The 10,706-nt window shown below is 44.2% G+C and overlaps 1 protein-coding gene across 1 annotated transcript in view; it reads left to right on the plus strand.

Annotated features, from left to right (window-relative positions):
* TMEM87A (transmembrane protein 87A) overlaps nt 1-10,706 on the plus strand; it is a 36,222-nt gene that overhangs the window by 2,090 nt on the left and 23,426 nt on the right. The window contains exons 2-5 of the mRNA XM_014526390.2: nt 631-737; nt 1,365-1,425; nt 5,717-5,814; nt 8,051-8,167. Coding sequence (XP_014381876.2) covers nt 631-737; nt 1,365-1,425; nt 5,717-5,814; nt 8,051-8,167 — 383 coding nt within the window. The remainder of the gene's footprint in view (nt 1-630; nt 738-1,364; nt 1,426-5,716; nt 5,815-8,050; nt 8,168-10,706) is intronic.

Below are 10,706 nucleotides of genomic sequence, written 5' to 3' on the forward strand. Positions count from 1 at the left end.
GCGCGCCCCGGGCCGGACCGGCTGCGTTGCGGGGGCCGGTGTGTTTGGGAGCAAGGGCCCAGGCTGCTCCTCCGGCCTCTTGGCCACGCCGGGCCGGGGCGGGCCGAGGGGGGAGGGGCCGGGAGAGGGGCTCTGGGGTGAGGGCACCTGTGGGCTGCGGGGGAGGCTGTGCCAGCACCCCCCGCCGGGTGACGTGCCACTGGTGACATCTCGCCCCCTGGGACTGGCGAGGTGCTGACGTCCCAATGGTGAAGGGGAGGAAAACGCCCAGCCCAGGAGGGGAAGGGCTTCCCCCAGAGACCATGGCCTGGGGAGGGGCCGGGAGAGGGGCTCTGGGGTGAGGGCACCTGTGGGCTGCGGGGGAGGCTGTGCCAGCACCCCCCGCCGGGTGACGTGCCACTGGTGACATCTCGCCCCCTGGGACTGGCGAGGTGCTGACGTCCCAATGGTGAAGGGGAGGAAAACGCCCAGCCCAGGAGGGGAAGGGCTTCCCCCAGAGACCATGGCCTGGTTTTATCCCTTCCACCAATGTGTTTGGATCCTCTGGAAGAAGTGACGTCTTTGGGAAAGATTCGACGTTGCTTCGAGTTGTGAGACCGGAAAATGCACGCTCCCTCTGGCACCCTTGAGGTCTTGGCTTAAATTCATTGGATGACCCGGGGTTACTAGTAATAACGGCCACGAATTGGTCGAGAGCAAGTTCAGGATGGACAGACATCAGGAGACATTACTTTACGGTTAGGGCTGCCGGGCTCTGGAATGGGCTCCCAAGGGAGGTGATGCTCTCTACTACCTTACGGGTCTTCAAGAGGAGGCTGGGTGGATATTTGGCTGGAGTGAAATGACCCTGGCACCCATTCCTGCCTGGGGCTGGGAGTCGGACCTGATGATCTGTTTAGGTCCCTTCTGACCCTAAGCACTATGATACTGTGATATGACCCAGGTTAACAGTCCAGCTAGTTTTAAGAACAGATCCTGTTTGCAGAGGGAAGTGGAGGGCAGGTGTGGGGGGTGGGGAGGGAAGGGGAAGGCAAAGAGTAGAGGGGGAAGGGAAAGAATTGAGGATCTTTTTTATCAATCATAAAGAAGTAAAAAAAAAAAGGGGGGGGCGGGGGGCCACAGGCTGATTTAAAACCAAGCAAAACAGGAACAAAAGATAACATTGGCAAATCCCCTTTGAAAGGGCAGCAGGGCAAATCCCCTTTGAAAGTGCAGCAGGAAGTGCATGTCCCATTGGAATTGGGAGTGGGGAAATGCTTGTCAACCAGGTTAGTTGCACATGCTGAACAGCATGGCTTCTCTTTATGCCTTTGGCTTCTGTAATGGTACTAAAGCACCTAACTGTTTCCTTTGGGTCTTTGCAGGAGAAGAAATTTTTTAACTTTGGGAAGATTCTCTTCAGCAACACCACAGTTGTCCTGAATTGTAAGTGGATTTGATGGGTGATCATGGCATAGCAGTCCCACTTTTAATTATCACAAGGGAGAAACAGTTGGATGAAAGTGCTCATTAAACTGTACAATATCTCAGTTTAATAATTATTGAACTGGTTGCATTGATAGGTAATCTCCTGCTAATTGATGAAGATTGGGTGTCCATGATTGTCTGTTGTTAGATCTGTCAGATGCCTTGGATACCATTGATTTTTGAGAGGGTGTTAACTTGCATAAATACTGCAGTAGGGATGGAAGGTGCTTCTCCATAACATGACTTCTGGTGATCATGATGAGGTGGTCTCCCTTCTTCCATCTGGAGGGGTGGAATGGGCAGCTCCCCAGATACAGAGTCTGGTGGCAGGGTTGCCCTGCCCTATTCTGGGTGCACAACACCAGGCCAGGTCGGAGGTTCAGTCCTTGGGGGATGGCGATTGCAACTCCTGAAGTGGGTGACTGGTTCTTAGTGGCGATTGCTGGAGGAGCTTGATGGGTGTGAGGCTCCCTTCTTTCCTGGAGATACATTCATACAAGGGATAAAGGGAAGTTGTTTCTTTCTTCTTTGGGATCTATGTGTATCAGGCTGCAGTCTAGGTGAGAAGGGACAGAGCTGTAGGACTTTCAGTATGCTGATGACACTCTGCTGTTTTGCTGTCTTTTCAGTCAGTGTTGCTGATAGTCAAGGCAAAAGCTTGAGGGAGGTTGTCCATGGACAGGAGCTTTAGGCCAAAGCTCAGTCTGGATAAAGCTGAGATGAACCTCATATGAAGGGATCTACCTAAATTGCAGCAGAAGTTCACAGCACAGCAGTACCTTTAATTTTGCTCTTTTTGCCACATTCCCTGCCCTCTTGCCACTGAGCGGTTGAGAAGCAAAAACTGCAACATTAATTGGCCCCTTGAGTTGAGGGTGGGAGGCATGGTGAAAAGGTAGGTCCCTACTCATATGTTGTAGGAAGTAAATGGATGTTATGGTTGAGCTGTTCTTTCCTTTTTTAAAGGTGTGTTCCCTACCTTGTGTTACCCATTTTTACAATCTGTAATCTGTTGGAGGATTACACAGGAACCATGTTAACACTTGATCTATAATATCCTAAGTGAGGTGGAACCTTGTTACTTGAGGCCACCTCCTCTTGTGCTATATTTAATATAGTTGTGATCAAAGGAGGGACTCAAACTGACACCCCTCCCTGCCTGGATAGAAGGAAGATGCATACCAGCCTCTGGCTTCCTTACTATTCATTCCATCCAGGAAGAACACACACCAATTGCAGATGCTTCCTCAGTCTGATGAAGGGTTTTTAAACCCGAAACTGTGCTAAGAATTTTTGTTCCAATTATTTAGTTGGTCTAATAAAAGATATCAGATTTACCCAAAGAACCTTGTCTACCTCTTGTTAAGATTAGGGAATGCTGTGGAAGGCTCTTTTATTCTTGATGTTACCTCTGTCTTGAGGTCTCCATTGGTTAGTATGGCACTTTCAAGAGATTTAAATTGTTCTGCTCCTTTGAAATTTTGTCTTTCTCTAGTCTACAGCTATGCCAAACAGCAGAAACAGAAGATAACTCTGTTTCACCCTTACCCAAAGGAACCATAATAAGGTTCTTAATTTTAGTAGGTGCATTATGTTTGTTTTCATCCTTGAATATGGAACCCTTATCTCATGGTGATCATTTGCATAATGGCTTCATGTGTGACTAATTTTTTAAGGGCTCCATTGTTCAGCCTTAAACTAATATTTTTTTTCCTAACTGAAAAGGTCTTGCTTGTAATTATCTGCCCCCTCCTAATCTGAAATGAACAGCCCTGATGAGGGCAGAGATACAAGTCGAGAAATGTAGTGAGGAAATGCAGTGTTTTATAGCTGTTTTATCCCCTTCTTGTGTAGCTTCTTGGTTGCTTGGCAAATACAGCTGTGGCTGTATAAGTAAACAGAGTAATTGTTGTCTATCTTGTTTCTATTTGTATTCATACTGTCAGATTCTGTTTATCAGGGTTTATTGTGTGAACAGGATTTGAAACAGGACTGGATATGATAAAATGCTTCTTGGGTTAATAAAGTCTTAAATATTATCTTTCATTCTTACCATACAGTCATATTTTAGGACTCAAAACTGTGTCAAACTATTGACTTGTGTAGGGCAATGTCTGTTAAAGAATGAGATGGAAGAGAGGGTTTTTTTTTCAGGGTTTTGATTTAGAAAAATAAAATGTTCAGTCTAGTTATGTGTTGCCTTGTGGGGTCAGGCCAATGTTCAGGAACTCAATATCACACTGTTAGACAGGAGGGTGTGGTATACAATTGCACATACACAAAAATCAATTAGGTACACACACACTCCAGGTGCATACACCCCTTACCAGGCGCACACACACTGCTGCCTAGGCACATGCACACCTATCACCAGTTCAAGCTTATACACACTGAAAATTAGACAACAATCTGTTGTCAATACCCACACACTCAGCATACATACACGGATCGCTAATTCATATATCATGCATACAGTGACTAATATATATATATATATATATTTTCACCAGTTCACACACACACCACCTACCTACACATACACACAGGTGAGTTCCTAACTTGGATGGTACAGTATGTATGTGTGTGTTTGGGGGACTTTGGATACCTGGGGGAGGGTTAAGGTGAGAGAGAAAGAAAGTGTAAGGAGTGAAAGTTGCTGGAACTGGGATTAGAACTGGTAGACTAGAGAGAAGCTGGCTGAGGAACTGAGGCTTGGGGTTACTTAACGTCAAGTGGCCTCAGGGTTACTGGAGGTTACTGGTGCAAGGGAAAAAAGCCTGGTGACAAGGAGGAGACATCCTGGAAAGATAGAGAGGCAGACAGCTGGGAGTTTGGGGCTGGAAACTGAGGCAGACAGCTGAGAGATTAGGGGGCAGATAAGTGGTGGCAAGGAGGAAACAGTCAGGAAACAGACCCAACTCGGGGTTTCAAAATAACAGGTTTATTAAACAGACAACACACTACACAGCCCCATGAAGTTATTGGTTCCCACACACACAAGCACTCACAATGGCAGCAGGAGAAAGAGACTCAATGGAAGGGTTGGAGTCCAGGTAGGGAAGAGAAACAGAGTCCAAGTCCTTGGTTGAAGAGAGGGTGGGGGGTGATAGCTACCTATCCAGGCTGGAAAGGGGTCTTTGTCCAGCAGGTGTTGTCCAGAGAGGGGTTGCCGGCAGGGCCTCAGGGTGGATAGGTGGTGTGGCATGGTGCTGGTCCAGATGGAGAGGGCATCCCAAGGAGTCAGCCTTTGGTTCCAGTGGCTGGGGCGTTGGTCCAGGGATTGGTTTTGATGGTTTGGTCATTCAGAGGGAGCTATTTTTATACCTATTGCCACTGTCTCTCAAGCGCCATTCATTCAGGAACCAAGTTACATAGGAGGGGTAGGTATGAGTCATAGGTTACAACATACTTGCACAACAGGGCATGGGGACAAGATGGGAACCTGACACACAAAATGAATACTTGACATCACTTATGCCAACCCACGTTGCAGGCCTAAATCATACAATGTTAATATGAAACAATAAAAATCAATGCACAAATGATAGGAATACAACACAGTATAAAACAGTAAAAATCAATACAAACATAACAGAACACTATTGACAATATAAAAAAAGGGCTTATTACAATAATAGTATACAATAACTTGGCTTACCTAGTACTAGTAATCACTTATAAGGGACAGAGAGGGCAGAGAGAAAGTCAGAAATGGTTAGGGGAAGAGGAGAGAATGTATTGAAAAAAGAAAAACTGCCGGTTTTGCTACATATGGATCATTAGATCTGCAGACTGCTTGTTAGCTTATTGCATTTTTAAAAAAAGATTGGTTTTGATGTTAGCTTAACTGGATGGATTAAGTATATTTAAAGTAGCATCTTAAAGTGTTTCAGAGTCACCAGAGCTGTGCTCTGATATTTAGTCTAAACTAAGTGATACTACCCATACCTCTAAATATCCTTCATTATAGTTTAAAATTGTAATGGTGGGGGTCAGTGCTGTTGCTCTTTGAATTTGCATTTTACAAGAACTGTTCTTTATTTGCCTTAATACCCTCGTGCAGTTGCATGAGCAAATAATTACAACAACTTTCAGGAAGTCTAGTGTAATCCTGTAATAGGGATGACTGGAATTCTAGTCTCAATATACTTCCCTTCTGTCATGCGTGGTGCTAGTCCAGTAATGTCTGAGGGAAAACTGGGCATGGATAGGATTTATGTTTTTTTTCCTTCTCTTGTATTCCTTGTAGTTGAAGGAGATGAGAAGGCTTGCAATCCTTCCCAAAGTTACAATGTTACCTGGTACTTAAGATACTGTGATTGCTACAATGAAATCTTCAGCTTTGGGGTAAGGACTGTCTAGAACAGTTTGGGATTTTATAAAAAGATGATTTAACAGACTTGGGTTTATGTATGTTGCTGTTTTTCTTCATCCCTGTCATTCTAATCTACCCTGGTTGTGGCAAGCTCTTGGAGAGGGGAAATTTGATTTGAGAAATGGTCCATTGAAGTCAATAGACTTCTTTTTTTCATTGACTTCAGTGGATTTTGAATGAAGGTTTTGTGTGTTTATACCAATAAGATCCCTAAATTCAGAGCTTAAAATAATAAATGCATAAATCTAATCACTCACACCCACACCCAACCCATATCAGGGGAAAAAAGGAAAGAAAACTTGTGAGCATTCTAAATAGGAGCACATCATTAATTTCATTATTTGCCTACTTTCATTTTGTCCCTTAGTTCATTTGCATTTCAGTGGTCTTAATTTATATAAACACATGGGTCCAAAGCCAACTCTACCTTTAGGTGGGTAAGTAGCATTTTAGATGGGGCAGACAGCAGTGGGATAGCTTTTGTTTATTTCCTCTGATGACTGTTATCTGCAAAATGCAGAAATGCCATTGAGGATAGGTGCAGGAACCTGGGATTCATCTATCTGAGCCTCAGTCCTGCTGGTTGCCTGTCCTCATGGTCTTATATACCTTCCCTTCTTTGCCCCAATGGACCAGCTTCAGGAGGAGGAGTAGAGAGTGCACTTGGTAATACCTCACCTGTAGCCTCACAGTTAGGACACTGCTGAGAAGTGGGAGATGTAAGTTTAAATTCTCTTTGGCTGACCTGGATATCCATTTTCCCTCTCCCTCCCCCCACACCTCCCTGACATACATGGAGATTATACACCGAGGAGTGTAAGTGACTGGAATGCATCTTTCTGAGCAAGCTCAGAAAGACCTGCCAAGTTGTGCAAGCGATACATAGGCTGTAAAAATCGAAGTAGCTCAAAATGATATGCATGCAGCTAAAGTTAGCTGTGTAAGTGCCATTTTTCCATCCAAAGGGAGTTGGGTTTGGGCCATGTTGTTTTTCAAATACAGTTTAAACATACAGCTTATTTTTACAACTTTTTATAATGTGTTTTTCTTGTTAGTTAACTTTCTTTGTCAGGCTCAGTATTTTTAGGGACCTAATTTATACTGAAAAGTATCAACTCTATGAGGATTTTAATAATTTAGGCTTCAAGCATGCAGACTTGGGCTTGTGCTTCATTTTAAGCGTGTAAGTTGTTTCACTGACTTGATGAGAGCTATTCCTGTGATTGAAATTACTCACGTGTTTTCTGGACTGACCAGTCAGTAAGCAGCAATGTTGACATTTTTAGCCAGCAGCAGAGTCTTGTTTCAGGTGCAATGCAAAGGCTAAAGTAGTTAACTATAAAGTAAGTAAGCTTTAAACTTAAATTCCTTTTGTGTGACAACAAGCATTCAGTGCTTCTGATGTATTATAGTAAATGTTTATATTTTTATAATGTAGAGAAACTTTCATTTGTACAGCTTTTGGGCTGTCTGGCATTAAAAACTGCATTTATAAGACTATGTAAGAGGCTAATTATGTCAGAGATTATTAAAAAAAATATAGAGAAACTGGGTTGCAGCTCTATTGTTAGATCATTGAGATTTCAGTTATGAACTGTCTTTTAATCCCCACTGTAAACATACTTATGTTTGTGCTTATACAGTTAGCATTTTTGTAACACAAGGGAAGGGAAACTTCATCTTATATGGATTAGATAGGATGTGAGGTGGTTATTTTATTTGTCCTATTAGAATCTATTCAAGGATATTGGCATATCAAGTGAAATTATGCTGCTTTCCACTTCTTCCATCTCCGTGGGATCCTACATGCTGGAAATCTAGACTTGATGAATCAAGCCTGCTGGAGCACAGAAATAAACACACTCCAGCAGGCTGGCATCATGTGCATTAGCATCCCCATGTGTAAAAATGGCAGTGGGGTGCTTTGAACTATAGCTTGTTCAGTGAGCTTTAGTCCAAAGTCCCCTGCCACCATTTTTCAGTGTGTGGGACGCTGATACACATGGTGCTCGGGCATTTTTAATAAAAAGTGTTTGCTAATTAAAGCCCCCCCTAACTCCCCCCCCCCCCCCCCGGGGGGGGGGGCCCCGGGGCCCCCCCCCCCCCCCCCCCCCCCCCGGGGGGGGGCGCCTCCTGGAGTACATGTAAAAATGCCTCTTGAGCTAAACTCTCAAGATGCCATACTAAGGCATGTTCTGTGTCTGACAGGATGAACAAGTGGAATATTATTTTGGGGCCACTTCTGAGGAGCGTTCTGGTTGGTCAGGGTCCTATGCCACGGCTTCACTCTTCTTCCCCAACTGTTCTGAGCTCTTCAAACCACAGGTATCCGTGCAGACTTCTCAAACTGTCCCTTTCTATTACAGCATGTGCTGATCAGAGAGGGACTCATATTTGATATGTTTCCTACTGGAATAGTTGAGCTTGTTGCAGCTACACTTGTAACATTAAGAGATAAACACCTATCTCAGAAGATTATTTTTCTTTATCTGTGCATAACAAGTAACAAAGAGCCAAAACAATTACAGCCATGATTTCTTGGGTTTGGTTTAACCTGTTGTTCACTGTTTAAAATCAGGTCCTGAAAAGCAGATTTAAAAGGTGTTTTGTGATGCTTTTTATTTTGGCAATCCAGTTCATTGGTCCTACATTGCCAGCCTAATTCACATTGCAAGGAAGGGTGGCGCTGCACATATGCACAGCTAGAGTGGGAGGCCACTTTGGGAGTTGTGGGAAGCACTCAGTAACCTGAGCTTTACACTTCTTTTGCTAATAAAGTCCTCTTCTTTTTTGCCAGGGAGAGTTCAAAACTAACATTTAAGTTAGGTTAAAGAATAACAAGAGCTGGGTCTGGAGATTATATAAATACTGATAATAAAATAGAAAATAGAAGGTACAAAAGAGCATGTGAAGCATAAACCAACTTAGAAGGGGAAGAAGGGGCCCCTGTAGGAAATGACACGTGGAGGTATATGGTTTGCAGAAGAGCATCAAGAGAGCATGTACAAATAGCAGGATATGGACCAGCTGTGTCTTGCCAAGGGAAACAATACAATCCTACCAATATCAAAAGTCAATGTATGCACTGTTTGTTTAAGAGTTTGGACATAAAGCATTCAAGGAGAAAAGTGCAGTGTGGCATATAGATTAACATACTAATGAACAATAGGAAACTTCTCATAGATGCATAATCTCTGACACAGAAAAAAAGCAGAATTAAAGGTGGCTTAAAATTGATTTTTAATAATGGGCTTGTTTCTTTCTGGCTTTGTATAAAAATAGCATGAGAGAGTTTTTTGTAACACGCTGCCTGATTTCACCTTTATATATGTCAGAAATGCCAATACTATTTTTCCTGTTATTGCTTTTCAAGAGATCTTGAGGGTCTCAGCTGTGTATTATGTATGAGCCTGGAGATCTTAACTGAATTTATGGTTAAGTTAATAAGACTGGGATTTTCAAGGTAGTCTTAGAGCACATATCCAGTGCTGTACAAAGGTGATCAAGCTATTTCCAGTTGAATACTGCTTTCAGAACCTGAACTGGCTTCTCTGCCTGGCAGTGACTCTGCTATATAGATGTACCACCTTGTTCAAAGTTAGCATGGGCATCTCTACGTGATGCTATGCTTTGAGCCTCTCTACATGTGCAGATAAAGACACAATGGGATTTAATGTGTGAGCCACACAATCTTGACTCTTGCCATGCTGCGCATACATGGCAGGAAGTATGATTGTGGGATGCGCTTTAGATCCCATTGTGCCTTATCACCAGTGCAGGGGGCGATCCTGAGTTCCCACTGCGCTGGCTCCCATGACTGTGAGCCTTACAGTTGGGGCTCCCAGTGGGGGCAGCATTCCCTGCACTACTCTCACTGCAAGCCTTACAGCTGGCATGTGCTGCAGGGCTCCCAGCAGAGGAAATGCCCCTGCTGTGAGCATTGTTGGCTGCAGGGCTCTCAGTGGGGACAATGCTGCCCCCACTGTGAGCCTTGTGAGGTGCAGGGCTCACAGCAGGAGCAATGTGGTGGAATGCTTCCTCTGTTGCAAGCCCCACACCATAGGGGGTTTGTAGTAGCAGCAGTATTTTTCCTGTTGCTGCCGCTGTGAGCCCCACAGCCAAAGATGCTGCCCCTGATGTGAGCCCCGGTGCGAGTCTCTGGAGGTGCAGGGTTTGCAGCAGTGGAAGCATTGCCCCCCTGCAAGCCCACTGCCCCTGCTGGGAGCCCTGCAGCCAACAATGCTGACAGTGCAGGGAACACAGCTTCCACTGTGAGCCCCACTGAGCCCTGTCAACTTCTGGGCTTGCAGCTGCAGGAGCTGGTGCGTGGTGAGCCCAGGCTTGTAATCCTAGACTCCCCCTGCACTAGCAATAAAGCGTGATGGGATCTAATATGCGATCCCACACAAGATCCCATTGTGTCTTTCTCTGCATGTGTAGAGGGGCCCTAAGATGCATTTCCTTGGGCTTCCTTGGAAGCCCAATCTAAATTTTTAACAGAACACTTGTTTCTCCCAAGTGTATAGCAGTTTAGTATTAATTAAAAAGCAGTGATTGTTAATAGTCTGACAGACTTTCCCTCCCTAGATGATCAGCTTTCATTATCTTGCTATTTAGTAATTGTATTAGTTCTCCAGTCACCAGCATCTCTTTCTGGGTAGGCAAGATCACATTTCTAAAATCAAAACAACAAAAAATTCAAACCACCAGAAAAAAAGATTTGCAGAAACAAACCCACCCTTCAAATCAATTGGTTTCCATAAAAAAATACACATGATCCCAATTATTTTCTTGAAAAAATACAACAACCCCCACTCTGTTCTATGAGTAATACAGTCTCTCACAAGGACATTTCTAAGCAGGA

This window comes from Alligator sinensis, unplaced genomic scaffold (assembly GCF_000455745.1).
Source record: "Alligator sinensis unplaced genomic scaffold, ASM45574v1 scaffold1336_1, whole genome shotgun sequence".
Lineage (NCBI taxonomy): Eukaryota > Metazoa > Chordata > Crocodylia > Alligatoridae > Alligator > Alligator sinensis.